The 20,577-nt window shown below is 29.3% G+C and overlaps 1 protein-coding gene across 1 annotated transcript in view; it reads right to left on the bottom strand.

Annotated features, from left to right (window-relative positions):
- The window catches only part of LOC129962329 (nephrin-like), a 262,750-nt gene that overhangs the window by 10,105 nt on the left and 232,068 nt on the right, over positions 1 to 20,577 (bottom strand). Inside the window, exons 11-12 of the mRNA XM_056076075.1 lie at positions 15,477 to 15,565; positions 12,069 to 12,199 (exon numbers count right to left, since the gene is read on the bottom strand). Of these exons, the coding sequence (XP_055932050.1) occupies positions 12,087 to 12,199; positions 15,477 to 15,565 (202 nt within the window). The 3' untranslated portion in view covers positions 12,069 to 12,086. The remainder of the gene's footprint in view (positions 1 to 12,068; positions 12,200 to 15,476; positions 15,566 to 20,577) is intronic.

Below are 20,577 nucleotides of genomic sequence, written 5' to 3'. Positions count from 1 at the left end.
ATAGTTTTAAGCCTATTACTTTCTAGTATAAGTAGTATAGAAAAAGTGTATTAATCACAAAAAAATTGTAATTCGAGATTTCGACGAATCTCTACAATTTAGACTTCCTTGAATTCGAAAAACATATTTTTGGGAAATGTCCATCTGCATGTCTGTGGCAAAGATAACTCAAAATCGCTTCGGGTGAAGTGGTTGAAATTTAACATACGATCATTACATCAAATTTGCAGATTCCTATCACATTTTGAGTAAAATCAGTTCAAAGGAAGTTCATCTATCCGGCCATTCGAATATATGTTAAAACAATATCTACAAAATGAAGACATACATATTAATAAGTTTCGGTACACTGATTTAACATCTATAGTGTAGATACCTGTCAAATTCTGACCCTAATCAAACAACGAGTTGACTGTCTGTTAGTCTGTACTTTCAAAAACATGTTAAGGCTATAAATCAAAAATATATTGACTTAAATTATCCAATTCTTTATAGGACTTAGTGACTACAAATAATTTTGTAATATTTGTAAGAAATATCTGTTTTCAGTAAATTGAGAAAAACGAGTCTAAATCACAAACTCGATTTCCGCATATTATTAACCGCATACTAGAGATTAATTGCCAAATAACTTGCCAATGATGACGCGATAGGTTCAGTAAAGATGCCAAATTCTTGCGAAAAAGATTTCGTAGCTATTCCATGCCAGCACCATGTAAAGCGTTCTCTGGCATGATGAATTTATTAGAGAGTATTCTATAAAGTTTAAGGGAGACCACTCCTGATGGTTTAGACTAATAATAAAATACTTTCAGACTAAGAGACTATTCGGCCTTTTCCAGTTATTTTCATAAATATCTATGAATATAGTTTATTCATAGAAGAATTATTCATATTAAGAATTCATTGGCATAAAATGGGGTTAAATGTTTTCGAGAAACAATTCAAACAAATGTCCATCTATGAGAAGTTACCTTATAAATGGCTGGTAAAATAAATAGATAAAAGATTTAAATATTTAGATTCAATCCTTTAAATATAGCATATATTTTGCTATTACTTTTTTAGAATGACGGATTCTACTTTTTTCTAGACAATGCAAAGTATTGAACCAAATATAAAGAAAAGCATTTCCTAGTGAGTAATTGAATTATTTCTCATATAAAAGAAACTTTACGATGTTCCCACTGCCGAATAAACATTCATTGAAAAGGAATAAAAATATTAACCATCAAGCAAGTCGAATTGACTTTTATTCCTGGATAAGGGAAACAAAACGCACAAAAGCGTCTTTTCAAAGAAGGTTCAGACAAAGTTAATCCACTAAAAGTACATTCGGAAGTACTTTGTCGAAGAAATAGCATAACAGCTCTTAACAAAGTAACAAGTTTGACAATGGAATCAATAACTTCCCATCCGTGAACTTACTCTAAAAAAGGTGAGCGAGTAATCTAGTGGTACCCATGACTAAAAAAAGGCACCATTCTTATACACTTATTTTCTGATAGAAATATTTAAGAGTGTTCGTTGATCCTGAAGAACGTCGATGCATAATAAAAAAGGAAGATTTTAGCAAAAGTTAAAAACCAATGCAAAAATAAATTAGGAATAAAAATTGTTGTTAAAAGTTGATAAAAATCAAAAGTTATTCATTTTACAAATTATTTTTTCAACACATATTAGTACGTTTAATAATGGAATGTAGTAAAATATATCTTTATAAAGTGTTTCAAAACAATCAATTTATTTAGATTATATGAAGCATCATACCGATGTTTATGATAAAAATGGTTATTTTGGTCTTATATTTTCAACGGAAAATTAAAAAAAAATGTAAAAAGAAGTCAAAGTAAATAAGAATCATTCATTTTTTTAATTTAGTTTTCATACGAAAATAGAGATAACGAAGGAAATTATTCTTTACACACATCCATTATATTTCTCGAAGAATCACGAACTTCCTTAATTTTATTAAACTCATTATTAAGGAATTATCTTTCTTTCTGAAGAAAACTTCTTCAATTATAATCCAGTATATGGTAAAAATTTCATATTTCTTGATGAAAATTGATGCAAACTAAACTATATACAAGCTATTTAAATCATATAGTTTGTATATAGGATAGCCGTAAAGTAATTTAAAACTGTTGAAAATTTCACCACAAATATTTCTTTATAAACCAATCAACATTCAGTAGATAATATCGTTGCCAGTGGGTTGTCTATATTTTTACAGACTGGTTCTTTTGTCTGGAAATTGTGTTTAAATTATTTTAATACACTTACTATAAAATCCCAATATAGTATAATATGTGAAATTAATGGTAGTAGTCGAACCCTTTCTCAAGCAGCAAAATCTCTGCTGATTATAATTTTTTTCTTGAAGTTTTGAGAGACTCCTATATTAACTGCTAATTAATGTTCTAATAGAATTATAATATCTTAATATTCTATAAAAAAACAAAAAAAAGTAATATAGTGCGATTTTAAGCAGACATTAGATATCTTCGTATTCAAGATAAAAAATATTTGGACCAGATAGGTGATAGAATAAATTTTCGAGATAAATTCGGAAGTAAGAAAATATCTACATAAGTAATTCGCTTTAAAAGATACTTGTTCAGTTAATTTCGGCTGTAAATTTATCCAAATAAGACAATTGATTAATTATTTATAAAATAATTCAAAAACGGAATGTCATAATTTACCGTAAGTCCAGCTGCAGTGTCAAGTTGGAAAAGTACCGTTTTCTCATGCTACTTGCATAAGCGAATAAAATACTAGAAACTCAGTGCTTGCACGTGCATCTAATTCAAAAATATCGAAAAAAATTTCTTTAATTTCTCGAAAAAAACTAATATTACTATGATACATTAATGAATGTTATTGTTGTCATTTATACTGTGATATATTATTGAATGTTATTATTGTTATCCATAAATGGATTTATTGAATATTAAAGAAAATAATAAGTACCTTTACTTCGAAAACCTCCGAGAATTCTATATTTCATTTACTTTCATTATTAAAAATGATTTTGCATTATTTTATTTATTTCTATATTTCACTTATTATTTATTATCAAGTTATATGCTTACTGCTCCCTTTTTTAAATAATCCAGAAATCTTAGTGGACTTCTGGATTATTCAACTTTTATCTGTTGAAGAAATATATAGATTGCAATGAACGATTTCTTAGACAGACTTAAAAAAATAGGTGAAGTTCACAAAAGGCAAGCCATTCTTACTAAACTACTACATGACACTAAGAAATATAATCCGAAATGCAAAAGTGATAGCCTTAAGGAACTCTTGTTAGTGAATTAAATTTAAAATATATATATATAGCTGGCGAAGCGCATAGCACAAGATAAATCAAATAAATATCAGAAATAGCACAGCAATACAGTTGATTGAAAACATAATGTGAAGCGTGTATCATGTTTGGGGCTATAAGTAATTTGTTTATTTATTTCAAGTTACTCTCTAAGATTATTTTTCTTCTTTCGATCTTCTTGTAAGACATTATTCATATATAGATCTTAATATGTTATTATGAATTAATATAACATCAAATTTTTGATATATACTACACCTGGTGCATCGTTCACTTTTCCTTGATCCACTCTGGTTCTGTAGAAACGACTGGTATCGGTATGCTTGATTTTCCTATTAACACATATTTCGTATTATACGATATCACCACGATATTATTCAATATTCTGAATGCAGTATACTATCTTGAAAACATTGCAACATCATTATCAGAAGTTTTGTTTGAATACATTTCAAATTCTTCTGGGGATTTCGGATTCCTCCCCCGAATTAATTATCATGAAAGTTGATTCCATTGACTTGAAGATATTTTCTATACATGCATTATTCAAGATATGAGTAATATTATGCAAAATCTGTTATTAAATTTAATTCAAAAATATTTTATGATAATGAATTAATTAATTAATTTGCTTGACAAAAAAGAAAACCTTTTCCGCTGTATAGAGAAGACAACAAAAATCACTTTTTAAGACATATCTTTTCGAACGTGCATGTTATTGAAACATAAGTGAAAAATACTTTCTTATTCATCGAAAGATTATCCAATTTTTTTACAACCTAATTAGAAAGGCTTTTTAAACAATATTGTGCAACATTTTATAACATTATTCAATATTTAACAATATTATACGATATTGTGAATATTGTTTAACATCAAAAAATATTGTGCAAATAGAATAGAATACATTCGCTGCAAAATAAACAATAGTCAGTATTTTTTGTAATATCTTGTAACTATCTTTATTGAAGTTCATAAATTTTTCAATCGTCAAAGAGAATCAATCGGAACATTTCCTATCATTGGGATTTCGATGTTATTGCATCTGATGATATCAAAACATTCTTTAGTGTTAAAATACTCCTTTAATAATATATTATGTGTTTGCTTTCATCACATAGACTTGACAAAACTATGTTTTTCTTTCTATTTGAGTAACTGGATGTATATTATTTCTTAAATATCTATGTTTAAAAAACTTGAATAAGAAACATTAGACGCTTAAATATGACTGCACTCGGTTTAAGTTAAATATATATATATATATATATAATTGTTTGTTATAAAAATCATATGTTGATTCATTCAAAATATTTCCCCTCATAAACTGTAATATTTTTCCATCCTTTGGACAATAAAGGAATTCTTCGAAAAATATATGTCTTGATTATGTATGCAATCCAACTGCCAAGTCAATTTTTTGGTATCTGTATGAGAGACGAATCTTTCTTACTTAATCTTTAATACTTAATTCCTTTCAATGATCTTGTTGCATTTGAGCGATGATTATCACGTTGGAAGACAGTCCATGAAGATTTCCACTTTGTCTTAAATTATACAGACATATAAGGTTTCACAATACATTTATCAGAATCTGTAGATTGTCAGTAGAATTATATTTGTTCACACAATCTATGTAATCGATTGCTTACCGAGATTTTTCAAAAATAAATCAAATATTTTTTTTAGAAATTGCAATAATTAACATTTCCATTGAATACTTATATTTTCTAAAAAAATGAAGTCTATTTTCATTTGGAAAGGAAGACACCAGAAGAATCTCGCTACAAAATTCAAATACTCTCAATTTCTCTTTAAATGCTTTGGAGGTAGTTAAATTTGGCACTTAAAGAGATTCCTTTGCCATGAAATAAACAGACCGTTGCGGTGATATTCGTATTTTATCTTCCAGCATCGAAAGAGAGGCACAATTGATTTCACTATTTACGGCGTTCCATCACATCCAAACGTGATAAAATTCACAAATTGTTCGTTATCTCGTAAAAACTCAATTTGTACCAGATATTATGACATGGCCTAATTAGTTCTGATTTTTTTATTTTTACTAACCAATTTTCTACTGATTACATATAGTCCTAAAAAGAAGCATTGACGATCACAGACGGCGATAACAGAAGTCAGTTTATTGCATGTCTGAGCCAGTTTATTGATGCATTCTTTTAATGCCAAGGAATCTGCTAAATTTGCGAATAAGTTCTGGTTTTTCATCAATAATATGATCTTTTATGCACTTTTTTTATTCTTCAGGATTTTCATCACTTTCAATAAAATTATTTTTCGATCTAGATTCGATTTCGATTATTGTGCCAATAAGAAATTAGAGGAAGGTTTTGAGAGAGAAAAAAATATTCAAATTCATGAATTTCGTCGTCCATCCGACACCTTAATATTATTTTCTGGAACCATCAAATTTTTATTTTATAATTTTAACAAAGGAAAATTTTCTGCACAATCAAAAATTAAAGAATTATTAAAATATTCCCCCCCCCCATCTTAATGTACATAAATTAAGAATAGAGTCTGTTTGCTTTGAAATAAATCTTCAGATTGTAAAATTGGATATATACGTATAAAGCTGCTTTAGATATAAATGAATTTCTGGATAAAAATCGGGTAAATATTCTACAAAATTTATGGATAATAAAAGATAATGCATTTATTAGCATTCAGTGTGACAGACCCTTGCACCTAATGATTCCAAATCTTGAACAAAGCCACAGAGGACAATTTAACAACGATGCACGTATTCGGAGGGAAAAATGTATCTTAGGGTTTGTTGAAATGTAACTATTTTAATTAAATTTTAACTAGGATTAATTAAAAATTAAAATGAAATTGAAATCAAAAATAATATTAAAAATGAAAAATTTACATTTTTTCCCCTCATGGCTGTAAAAAATATTACATCTCAGAAATGTATTTTACATCATCTTAAAATTCAATTAAAATTCAAACAAATTTCTTTGCAAGGTTATCAATTTAACGGTCGTATACCTTTTGATTATTAATTTTAATTAATATCAAAATAAATACAAAAAAAATTAAAATATATTTTAAGTCTATTTTATGACAACGCTTTACATTATTTCGAAAAAAAGAAACTACAACCTTAAAGTGTTTTCAATGTTGCTGCAAATATTTCTTCATGAGTTTTCTTCCATTTTTGATGACACAGTTATGAAACTATGGCTTACTAATGACTAGGTTACAATGAGGCTGAATGTTATTTTCTTGTATATATCGCACACATGGTGCTCTTCATAAAAATATACTGCGTGAATCAGATTGCAAGGAACATCGGGACTCCTTAAGTAATTAGTCAGAATTGTCTGTCGAAGTAAAAAACAAACAAACAATGCTTTGTTTGAATAGAATTTGCTTAACCCATGCGCATATCTTTGGGACGCAAGGCTGAGAAGGTAGTATTTTATTATTTAGATGTTCAATAATACAGGTACAATAATAATTGATCGGTGCTTCTGATAGAGAATATAACAAAATAATCTTCTCATCCTTTTGGGGAATTTTTTATTACAAAAATGGGAATCCTTTATATTCCTTATCAGAATCTGGTATATGAAAATTTTGTATTGCAGCGATTTTACACGGATCTTAGATCTCATATTGTTATTTGCTGCTATGTTTTAATTCAATAACAATCTATGGGGAAAATGACTTAGGTTTTTTTTCTTTTGCGTAAGCTTCCAAATTATATATATTTTATACTTCCAAGGAAATTCAATTTTAAGAATCTGTATCTAACTGTTTGCCCTTCATCTATATCTAAAATAATTGGCAAAATCAAATAACACTGCCCAAGTCACTAACATAGAAGCGATTTCGCAGTTTTTATTTCATTTCAATTAAATGTCACCGACAGACATATGAATTCCTGGTGCCAATCTCTTCAAATAATTGTTGTTATATTTTCATTCACCGCCCATGTACAAGAGATATTTCAAAAGCTTTATTTCATTGTATATCCTATATGAATAAAATTCTTGAAAGAACTTACCAAACACACCCATTAAATAAAATATTTATTGTAATCATTATCACAATTATATTTCATATGATATATAACTGTTTTTGCTTTTTTAAATCTATAGATGTTTGTTTCCTAAGACATTGTCTCTAAAAAATGAAAAAAAAAAAAAAAATCAGCCGTAGGCTTGAACAAAATGCTACCATAATTCGCAGGATCTGAATTTTGTAAATTTAAGAGCAGCGTAATTGGTTTATTTGAAATGTTTATGCAATTTGATATAAATTTTACTTTTAAGTAATATTTTACTTCGATTAAATTATACACAATAAAATATGCACTATTATTTCCCTAGGAATTTAATAAAAAATGGTAAACTACGTATTAAACATTTAAAAACTTCTTCTGCCATTCTCTTTCATCATTATCTTCTATCCCCCCCCCTTTCCACTACTTTTTTTTTTAAAGTTCTGTGGCGCGCACATGCATATGGTTCTAAACTTCGAATGGAACCGTCTTTTACTCTTAATTTTTGTAAGAGGTAAAGAGAAGTGACTTTGACACTAAATATAATTTTCTGATTTTTGCGTTCTGTTCTTATTGCTTGGAATTAGTGAAATAGAAAAAGGTTGAAAAGTCAAGTTCAGTTTAGTTGTATTAACGTACCATTTAAAAGCTATACTAGGGCTATTTTGGGACAGACCTTTTAATTTCGAACAGCTATCTGATGACGAGGATGACACCTGAGCTGTTACACTCTCTCCAAACTTCTACACGGCACTAGCGGGACGACGTTTGGGTGCACTAGACCCGCTGTCACGATGGTTCTTCCGTGGAATTGGATTTCGAGCTTGAAACCCTCCAGTTCAAAAGCCGAGACCTTACTACCAGGCCACCGCTACCCTCAGAAATATTTGGAATCAATGGCACTCATAGGGAAAGTTTGATTAAATCACAAAGTTTTACTACCACTGGTTCTTGCAACGTTAAGTCTTAAATATTACTAAAACAGATAATTTCAAACGCTTTTGTGAAATTTATCGAATATAGTTAAAGAAAAATGGTAAAAGCATTTCTAGGACCTAAAATTAGGAAAATGATATAGAATAAATAATTAAATTTCGATGGAAAAAATGAAATGCCTGAAAATTCTTTAAAAACCAATAATAAGTAAGCACATACAAATGTATGAAACTTTCTATCGGGCATACGGTTGACACAGAAAGAAAAAATATATATTTCTATTAGCACAAGGTATGGTGCAATATCTGCAGTATATTGTTCGGTATTCTAAATACTGGTCAATATCGTGAAAATACCGTTACAATGTTACTTGGCATTTTGTTCTAATAGGGCTTTTTGTAAGACTTAGCTCTTTAAAGGAGCATTATTTTATTAAATGTATACTAATTCTTTTGGATTGAGATTAATTTCTGAAAAAGTCATGTATTAAACACTTATTTCTACATAACTCACCAAAACTAAGATAACTAACTAACAACCTACACTGTTCAATTTAAGTCAACTAAATTAATGCTCAAAAACTTAGCATTAATATGGACAAAAACAGAAATAAAAAAGAAGATGATGTATTAAACCAATTCTGTGGAGGTTTCTTGAGGTCATAATGAAAAAATATATAGATGGCTAACGGTGATATGCACTTTTAAACGTGAGAACTAAAATTGCTTAAGACCTAGAAGATTTCAAGGAAATAAATGTATATTTCCTTTATACATTTTTTAAAAAATATAGCTGTTTTATTCAAAAAGTCAATTCGAACAATGCGTGAATAAATATATTACCTACTCGCGAAAGCTATTTAACCTTGGAAGCAGAATTGGGTATGGAAATTTTTGCACTTGCGAAAAAAACCCTTGCAAGTTATTTAATTCCCAAATAATTTATAAATAAATCAATAAAAACTGACTGTGCGCACTTTGTGACATAACCGAAGACAATTACATCACTATTCCCTGCTCAGAATGCTAACAATTTGAGAATAAAATACTTAGTACCGCTGTGAATCGTATATTTAAAACATGCAGTGAAACCCAGGTCAGAAATAATGAAGCTTGAATATATATATATATATATATATATATATATATATATATATATAGTTTCTCGGTAATAAAATGGTTATCTAAACCTGTACCTCACAATATTTTCGATTAGGAACGCATTTTTGATTAAAATTATTCATACCTTTTTGTCAAGGAAAATAATTTATTAGAAGACTTATTTTGTGCACTTCCATTAATAAAAAATATCCATACCTGTATCATTTGTCTATTTTGTCTCCTATATCATTATATCCTAAAACAATCTAATTGTATCAATCTCATATATCACTGACTTCAAAATCAATCGCTGACTTATAAAATTAGTAGGCTTGCCTATGACAAGTGCGCCATTAGAAACAACAACAACATAAAAACACTCTTTAAAAAATTACCCCCCCCCCATCATAACACTTTAAAAAATTACATTCATTCGTAAATAAATTAAATGCAGTTAAATATATATAACATTGGAAGATAATAGGATGGGACTCAGGAAATGAGGTAGAGCCTGACTCAAGTGCTGTTTTAAATTAACCTGTACTTCGATGGTTCAAAGGCGAAAATCAATTTCTCGCAAAATATATGTAAACATCGCACAGCGGAAATTGCAATGATGCAATAATAAAACATCATTAAAATTATATTTTAGAAAATCTTAAGTAAAGAAATCAGATATTCATATCCAAAAGATAAGGATATTTTATTTTAGGAACATTGAGATATCACGGGCATTAAAAATATATATAAGGGCCAGCTATGTTGGAAATTAGGTCACCAGCAAATTCACGTCTGCCTTCAGAATACTTTTCCTCTTTTTATTCAATAACTTTGATGTCTTCACCTTAGAGACTCTTTCAGAATTTACTAAAGGATCTTATCTGACTATAAAAACTAGAGCGTCAAATAGCAATAATGAAAAAGAAAATCGAGCATTGAGAATGTTAGCGGAAAAAAAAAAAAAAGACCATTTGCGTTAAGATCACTTTAGTACTCGAACAACCGAAAAAATAGGTGGAAAAATGTTATTTTTTCACTTATTTATTCCGATTTCATTTTTCGTTCTTGGCGAGAAGTTTGATCCATCGTAAAGCTGATAACTGTATTCAGCTTTCCAACTCCATTTACTGAAGGGAGAGAAAAAAATGCTTGGATTACTTTCGCGGAATGGAATCGGCATTATGCTTTAGAAATCGACTGAAAGATTTCTGATGACCCAAGTAAATACTTCGAAAATGTACAGAATGTGTTCCGATGGCTCGGCTTCTAAATGCCTAAATATAGGGCATATTCTGAAGTATATATATTCAACATTCAAAGTATAGCTTTTGGATTCAGTAAAGCATATGCGATTTGAACGGTTTTGTCAAAGAATTTCCGATTTGAATCTTTACTATTCCTTAAAACTTATTTTATTTTATTATAGCCTAGTAATCATTTCCGGTTTTGATATGAGAATTTAGCCTTCGACAAATAATTTAACCTTATTTTTGGCTATACTGTTCAGTTTTCTGTAAAATTTGCTTCTTGTTATTTAACTTGAATAAAAACTATTATTTAATTTTATAGCGGAGTTGAACTCTCATTTCATGACAAAAAAAATGAACTGTACAATTTTATTTAAATGGCTTTATGTACTTTAACATGTCGATATTTAAAACGTCAATTCGTCTTTAGGCCAAGAAAGTTCTAACTATTTATTACGAATCTTGAAATTCTTTTGATTATTTTCCTGTCCTTTTCTTACAGAAATTTGAAAAAAAAAACTATATCACCCTTGATTATTTATGACTTGTATTGGTTGAGTTTTGCAAAATTTTAACATCCTCTTTATCCATCGTTTTTGTATGAATGATCGAGTATTCGAGATTATTTTATAGATTAAAAGTTATTTATTTATATTATTTCAGTAAATATTTAAATATTCCAAACTGTGAATGAACAATCGAAGGAAGTTAGCCAAGTACAATACCGATGACAATGTCAGCACCTTGTTTAAAAACTACTTTTTACCTGTTTTAAAAGCACATTTAAAGCACTTTTACTTTATTATGAAACTCCAATTAGTCTATAACGTTATATGATATAATTTTGGTTTCTTATAAACACCATACATATATATTCTAAAAATTAGGAAAAATAATTTTTAAAGAGTTTGATTTTACGAACTCTTAAATAAGAGTTTTCAAGATTGTTCCTGTTGCCATAAAGACACTATTCGAAATTTTGGATAGTTTCAAAGATACATTTCGCTTTGTTCTTTTATTGCACTTGCGGCACATCGGAATATATTAGTGGAATATTAAACAATTGTCATCGAAACACTACTAAATCAATGTTTCACTCATTTCAGAGGAAATTCGAAATTGAATTGCTATTAAATTTTGAAAATATAGAAATGTTTTATTATTGCTTGGTAAAAAAAGGAAGATATTATAGTCCATCAAAACAGTAAAATTAGAATATTATTAATTAATTTAACGATTAATGAAATAATCAAAAGCATTATTCAGAACATTTCATAATAATTGTACTTTTGTAAATAATTACGACGCCTCCAATTGGAAATAAGAAAAATATAACAACTGTAAATAAAATAAAAGTTTTAAACTACGACTTACTGTAATTATAATAATGTATGGCTTTAATTATGTTGACTTACTTTTGCGCTTGCGGTTCGCTATAAAACTGTGTGCATGTATTTTAGTCGAATATATTCAGTTGGAGGAGAATCTTGTTTCTGCAGACAGTCGGTGCGATGAACATCTTCAAGAAACCCTTCAAGGTGGAAAACTGTAAAATGTAGAATATAAAAATATTTTCTAATTAAGATTTTATGCAAATTAAAAATATTATATTTTGTAAATTAAGTTTTGTTATAAATAAAAAAATGAAAAGAATTTATTGTAAGATGTAATTATAATTCTGAAAACTGTAACATATCTAAAACGAAATTGACACGATTATATCATTCATTGTCAAAAATGCTTGAGTGCATTCAGGAATGTTGAACCATATTTTGGAGTAATTAGAATTACTCAACATTTCAATCTTGAAATTGATCCAATTATTCAAGTGTTAATTTTGCAAAATTTTTCAAAATACATTTTAATAATCATTTCTTATTTTGAACCTTCATGCATAATATAATGTATGTGAAAAAAAACCAGGGTTAGATTTGATCTGTAAAATGATACAGATAAACTATACTGAAGAATTCTGTATCAATTCTCTTCAATTATCCTATATATATTCTATAGTTATTCTATATCTATCTATTCCCTGGAATTCATAAGTTATGTAAGTGGATGGAAAGACAAACACAGACAGATTTCACTAAAACCGTAACTGAAAACTTAATTGTTTTATATGGTCCACTCAAAAGACTTTATTTGCCTATCTCATTCTGAAATCTAGTTAGAGTGGGAAAATTCAGACTAATAAACAATCAGAAATAATCAAAAATTATTAGGGTTCGATTTGATCTGTAAAATGATACAGATAAACTATAGTGAAGAATTCTGTATCAACTATCTTCAATTATCCTATATATATTCTATAGTTATTCTATATCTATCTATTCCCTGGAATTCATAAGTTATGTAAGTGGATGGAAAGACAAACACAGACAGATTTCACCAAAACCGTAATTGAAAACTTAATTGTTTTATATGGTCCAGTCAAAAGACTTTATTTGCCTATCTCATTCTGAAATCAAGTTAGAGTGGGAAAATTCAGACTAATAAACAATCAGAAATAATCAAAAATTATTAGGGTTAGATTTGATCTGTAAAATGATACAGATAAACTATAGTGAAGAATTCTGTATCAACTATCTTCAATTATCCTATATATATTCGATAGTTATTCTATATCTATCTATTCCCTGGAATTCATAAGTTATGTAAGTGGATGGAAAGACAAACACAGACAGATTTCACTAAAACCGTAACTGAAAACTTAATTGTTTTATATGGTCCACTCAAAAGACTTTATTTGCCTATCTCATTCTGAAATCTAGTTAGAGTGGGAAAATTCAGACTAATAAACAATCAGAAATAATCAAAAATTATTAGGGTTCGATTTCATCTGTAAAATGATACAGATAAACTATAGTGAAGAATTCTGTATCAACTATCTTCAATTATCCTATATATATTCGATAGTTATTCTATATCTATCTATTCCCTGGAATTCATAAGTTATGTAAGTGGATGGAAAGACAAACACAGACAGATTTCACCAAAACCGTAATTGAAAACTTAATTGTTTTATATGGTCCACTCAAAAAACTTTATTTGCCTATCTCATTCTGAAATCAAGTTAGAGTGGGAAAAGTCAGACTAATAAACAATCAGAAATAATCAAAAATTATTAGGGTTAGATTTGATCTGTAAAATGATACAGATAAACTATAGTGAAGAATTCTGTATCAACTATCTTCAATTATCCTATATATATTCTATAGTTATTCTATATCTATCTATTCCCTGGAATTCATAAGTTATGTAAGTGGATGGAAAGACAAACACAGACAGATTTCACCAAAACCGTAATTGAAAACTTAATTGTTTTATATGGTCCACTCAAAAGACTTTATTTGCCTATCTCATTCTGAAATCAATTTAGAGTGGGAAAATTCAGACTAATAAACAATCAGAAATAATCAAAAATTATTCTTTCGTATCTAAAAGATTGATCAAAAGTTTGAGTGACAATTTTGTGGGCCTTATCATCTATTTATGTACTTCCTATACTTGAAAATATGGGAAGGAAAATTTCAGTTTTAAAAGTAACAAATAAAATCTCTCTTGTACTTGAATTAAGATACATTTACACATTATTTGAATTAAAACAAATTAATTTCTGTTATATTGCCAGTGGAAATATAACGGAAATGATTACGTCTTGATTAATGAAATTTGGACTTAAAATTTCTTCAGCTATTTTCTGGTCTCAGTAGAAATTTTTGCCTTAAAATACACCAATAATGGAGAAATTGATTTTAAAAGAAATCATTTCATTGTAATGCATTATTATTATCATTTATTATTTATATTTCCTATTAATATTTCGTAAAATAATCTATGTTCAATTCAATCAATCGGATATATAGCATTACTCGATTATTGATTCACTTTAAAGCACTTATGCTATATTTAACCGTTTACAGATATATTTTCTTTTGAATGAAATGAACCGAAAAAAAATCCACTGTATTTAGAGTTTCTGGATAGATTTTTATATTTTTAAACAAAAGTTGCTATTTGTAAGGAACTATTGTTTACTAGAATTTTATATGGCATTCACATCTTTGAAGTCTTAAGTATATATTGAAATGATTTATTAACTTGAAAGACTATTTTTCATGAAGATATAAATAAGGAGTTCATCTAAAGTATCGGGTACACATTTTGTTATCTTACATTATTTTATGAGGAGACTCTAAATATTTAACATTTCAAAAAAAAAAAAAAAAAACTGTACAATTTCCAAACTTATTTTCGTAAGTGCGATAGCAATCAATAATCGTTTTATATTTTAAGTAGAAAATGGCAATTGATTCGATCGTCTTTATATAATGTATGATTTTCAATGCTTATCGAATATATAACAGAAGTAATTTAAAATATATATATATATTTGTTTATTTTATATTTTTTGAGAATGTTCCTACGCTGCCGAAAAATTTTGTTTGTATTCTTGCATAAAACAAACAGACAGAAACAGTAAGAAAATCAATCCTAGAACCGAAATTGAAATATTGGAACATCGAAGTCCACATCCCCGAATGTTTACGCTGGAAACCAATATTATAGAGGACATCAAAAACAGGAAGCTTACGGTTTGTATGGAATGAATTCATTTTATCTGAGAATCTTTGAGACACTTATTTGTTGTGACATGCAAAAAGAGATATATTTTCATTTTTAAAGAAACTTTCGCAAGATTTAGATTGATGCATTGACGGAAAATACCCTTTCTGTAGATAACAAAAAAAAATTTAAAAATGGAGAATTTTATTTTGTATAAAGTTGGGGATATGCAACTTGAATAGAATTTTACCCACCTTCTGGGTCTTTAGGCAAGGGGATGATGTCGGGACCTTTTCCACTAGCATCTTGGCTTTCTTCCAATTCTTTCTTCTCCATTTCGCATCTGAAATTGAATTTATTAGAATAAAAATAGAATAAGAATATCGGATGGACATCTAAAAGGGTGAGGACGTGTCAAAAGAGTTCTTCCTTAAAATTTGAGCTCTAAATTTCCTTTCAATTTTCGTGATTTTTGAGTGCCGCTAAGTGATTTAATTCTTTTATGAATTGCTCATTTCGAATGGAAATTTAATGCTTAACATTGAGCTTTCATTAAATTTCCATTCACGGAATGAAGCAAATTATTGCTTTTAGGGCAAAATAATGAGATATGAATGTTGTATCAATAGTATTCGTTCTTAGTGGTTTTGAATACAGTCATATTTTACATTTTATCTGAAAAATGGTTAAATATGGAATCGCACTTAAAGGAAAATATTGAGAAATTTGGGAATAAATTGTATTATCGAAGAATTATCCTTTATAATGAATTATTTTCAAATAAATATGAATGATTCATATTTTTAAGTATTAATGGTTCCTGGTAATAATGGTAACAATTATTAATAGTGAATTATTTAATTACAAAATATTAATGGTAACAATTTTTATGAAAGCATAATAAAATCTTCTTTTGAAAAAATATTTAAAATGTTCTTCATCTTCAATTATTACTTCACGTATGGATCTTAATATTCTTTCATTATACATTCATAAATACAACTGATTGTTTTCTTCAATGTTATTTTGCATAGTTAAGTAGTAAAATCTAAGATACTTTTAAACATAGAATTCTATCGTATCAATCGTGGAGAGCATATCTCACAAATTTTATATACAGAAATACATTTTTTTTTCTCTTTAGTTTCTAGTCTAAGTAGTATAGAGAAAGTATAGTAATCACCAAAAAATTCGAGCTCAAACTTTTGGTGAATAACAGCGTTTTAGATCTCTCTCAGTTAGAAAAACCTTTTTGGAAAATGCCCGCCTGTCTGTCTGGGGAAAAGATAATGTAAATACACATTGAGCTAGACAGATGAAATTTAGTATACGGTTTTTATACCAAATTTTTAGATTTCTATCATATTTTGGGCAAAATCCTTCAGAAGACGTATTTCTGTCTGGCTGATCGAATATACGTTAATATGATAACTAAAAAACGAAGAGAGCTTCATAGATAAATTCGGTGCATACATCACACAATTAATATCTACGGTGTATACATCTTCATATTTCGAGCCAAATCCAATGAAGAGTTGACCGTTTGTCGTTCTGCACTTTCAGAAACATACAAATGCGATAACCCAAAAAAGCAATAAATAAAATATATTAAATTTGGCATTGGAGTTTGTGACTACAAGTGTTTTTAACAAATTTTTGTTTGAATCGATTGGGAAAAACGCATTTAAATAATGAATTTGATTTTGGAATGCTATTAACCGCATGACAAGTTTTAATCACCAAATAACTCGATTAGAATGACACGATAAGTTTTGTGAAAATGCTCAATTTACTCCAAAAGTTAATATTTTGTAACTATTCTATTCATATGTCATGAAAAGTTTTCTTTTATATAACAAGTTTATTATAGAGTATGCAAAAGAGTGTAGGGCAAACCATTTCCGCTGATTTTACGAATTCATATGCTATAAATTTACAGTATATCGAGTATATATACTATAATATAAAGTATTGTTGGAATGATATATAAAATTTATAATAATTGGATAATCGCTTTGTTTGAAAGCCATAATTACAGATACAACTAGAAAGAAGTTGACAACTGATAAATTTGCAATTAAATATCGATATATTTCTTTACAATCTGAAGTTCTTTTATCATATTTTACACCAACGATATTTTATGGGTACTCAAATTTGCAATTTTAAAAATCGAAATAAGTGTCTAAATAATTTTAAAATGAATACACCCTTTTTATAGTAAAATGAAGAAAAAATTTTGCGCGTCTGGGTCATAATTTAAGTTTCTGAGAATGTGTGATTCGACAATATATTTTACATGTCATTTCAATTACACACTATTTTTCTTTTCGATAAAATCTGAATTACTGAAGTTAATTTTATTTTATTTAATCAAGAAAGGTTTTAATTCTTTAGGTTTTCAAAAGTGAAACATGAATAAAAATCGATTTTTTTAATCATTTTGTTCATTTCTTGAATGGAACAAAAATGAATTAAATTCCGCCCTCAACACATACAATAATTCTGAAAGGGTTTACAAATACATTTTCTGAAAGGTTCAAACCATTTATATTCCCTCAGCCTCAACGAGCACATTAAGGGTGTTTCCTGTATTCAGCTGTCTGCTGGCAATCATAAAGTTATTTCACTTGTAAACAATAAAGTTGCAACAATGGCACTGATCAAGAATAATGGAAAATGAACAATGTATCAATTTATCTCCTAAACATAACCTTGCCACATTTCCCCGTTTCAAGATCAATGTATCTTTGGTAACAGAGCAACAATTCGTTAAAATGTTCTGTCAAAGCTCAGAGGATTTATTGTTGTTCAAATCAGCTACCTTTAACTGAACTTTGCATTATTGCTATTATACTTCTTTTAATAAAGCTGTTGAGACAGTAGAAAAAATAATTTCTTACAAACATAAATAATGAAAATTGCAGTTAGGTAAGAATAATTGGTTATTGCTTTATATAAGGCTGATTTATAATTAGCCTCTTGAAATTTAAATGTTAAGAAAGAGTTCTTAATTAGAAAAATAAAAATCTATTATTGTGGTAAAGCATCTGCGTAGGTTACAACCGTGGCGAACATCGACAACCAAACATCTGTTGCCAACATTCGTTTTCACAAGTTAATATAAGCTAAGCGATTACAATTCTTTCATCGATACACAAAGTGTACCTTACATTCGGCCCCGCTCAATATAAAATTTAGACAGACAGAAGAAATTTTAAATTGAAGCGTAAAAATAAAAGAAACAAAGTTTTTGATGAAATCATAGTTCAAGTCTCTGGGGAACACAGAACAGTTAATATCTTTTTAATGATGGCTCAGTGGCTATCATTCTCTTCGTCTGTGCTGTTTTCCTCGATGTTTGGTGAATTTCGTTTAAAGTAAGGACGAAGATGTACGTGGACAACCTTGATAAATTTGTTCTGCTGTGTTGTAGACTTGATCTCGTAGCACACGGCCCCGACTGGACGTATAATCACAAATGGTCCTTTGAAAATAGGAGAAAGTTTGTGATCTCCTTTTTTCGGCCAGTCGTACAATACGATATTTCCTGCCTTGAAGGAATGGGATCTGCGATGGAGATCAAATCGTTTCTTGTTCTCCAAATGTGTTTCATATACATTATTTGCTGCTTCGGCCCTGGCCAAAGTTAAAAGGTCTAGTTGGTCTTCACGTGGCGTGTCATCTATGAAGCTACCAATGTGAAGTTCACGTGGAAGGCGTGGCTCATATCCATGAAGTAAATAAAATGGTGATTTCTTAGTAGAATTTTGTTTTGTGGTGTTAATTGCGAGTAAGGCATTTGGAAGTAATTCGTCCCATTTATTCGGGTTTCTGTCAATCATTTTTTTCAAAGAGGACACAATGATGCCGTTGGCTCGTTCAACGATACTATTAGCTTGTGGTGAATAAGGTGGTGTCGTTGATTGTGTGATTCCATATTTTTGAAGAAACCGCTGAGTGTGACGTGCGGTAAATGCTGTTCCTCCATCTGATAAAAACATATTTGGTGGTCCATATCTAAGTATTATATTATGATACAGAGCATCAGTCACTGTATGAGCGGAGAGAGATGAAGAAGGTGTTGCAATTACATAGCGTGTGGCGTGGTCAATTTGGACAAGCATATTTGTATTTCCATTTCTTGTTTCTGGCAAACAGATTATATGGTCAGCAGATACAATTTCCCAAGGTGTAGATGGAATCGGCAATTGCTGCAAAAGACCATAGGCATTAGCAGTACGTCGGTTGACAATTTGGCATTTATGACAGCTTCGAACATATGCTTTACAGTCCTTGCGCATATTTGGCCACCAATAACGTAATTGCAAATTGTGAAGAGTTTTTTTTGCGTCCTTATGTCCAACATCATCGTGACAAGCGATCAGAGTTTTCTCTCTCATTGCCTTAGGAATCACTACTACAGATTTCGAATTATTAACTCGCACAAGAGTGTTGTTATCGATATTGTAATTGCATATGATTGACATTGTCCTTTTGTTTGGATTTTTTTCTCTGAGTAAGCGAAAAATATACTGACAAAAGTCATCTCTTTTCTATTTCACACAAATGTCTGATTCATAACTTGCAGTAACTGTTAAACAAACAGGTGGTGTTGGGAAACGTGAAAGGTGATCAGCGATGACATTTTGCTTTCCGGGTCGGTGCTCAGTTGTGAAATCAAATTGAGCCAAATCCACTAAATATCGTACAAATTTTCGATTAATTGCAGATTTTGCAACTACATAAGCGGTTGTATAGTTGTCTGTGATGAGTTGAAACCTGTGACCTAGGAGATAGAGTCGAAATTTTTCAGTTAGGGCCCAATGTACAGCAGTACATTCCAGTTCGTTACTGTGGTAGCGTGTTTCAGCATCTTTTAAGGTACGTGAAGCATATTCAATGACACGACGCTTTCCATTCTGTTCTTGAGATAAAACTGCTCCTAGTCCAGAATAAGATGCATCAGTTTCTACAAAGGTTGGTAATCCTTGTTGGAAATACGCAAGAATTGGAGCAGTAGTAATTGCAGTTTTTAAAGATTCAAATGTACGCTGTTGGTCATCTGTTAAAACTATGGGAGCATTGTTGGTCTTCTTTTCTAAACCTTTTAAAACGCTTGTTAAAAGTTTAGCAATAACAGCATAGTTACGAATATACTTTCGAAACTGATTAGCAAATCCAAGGAAACTACGGACTTCATGAATTGATTTGAGAGTTAGATAACGTTCAATTGCTGCTATGCGTTCCGGATCAGGACGAACACCATCTTGAGAAATAATTCGACCAAAAAGAGTAATTCCTGATACTGCAAATTGCGTTTTTTCTCGTGTCAGCTTGAAGCCAGCTTTTTGA

Source organism: Argiope bruennichi, chromosome 2 (genome assembly GCF_947563725.1).
Source record: "Argiope bruennichi chromosome 2, qqArgBrue1.1, whole genome shotgun sequence".
Lineage (NCBI taxonomy): Eukaryota > Metazoa > Arthropoda > Arachnida > Araneae > Araneidae > Argiope > Argiope bruennichi.
This window is presented reverse-complemented; position numbering and strand designations above follow the sequence as displayed.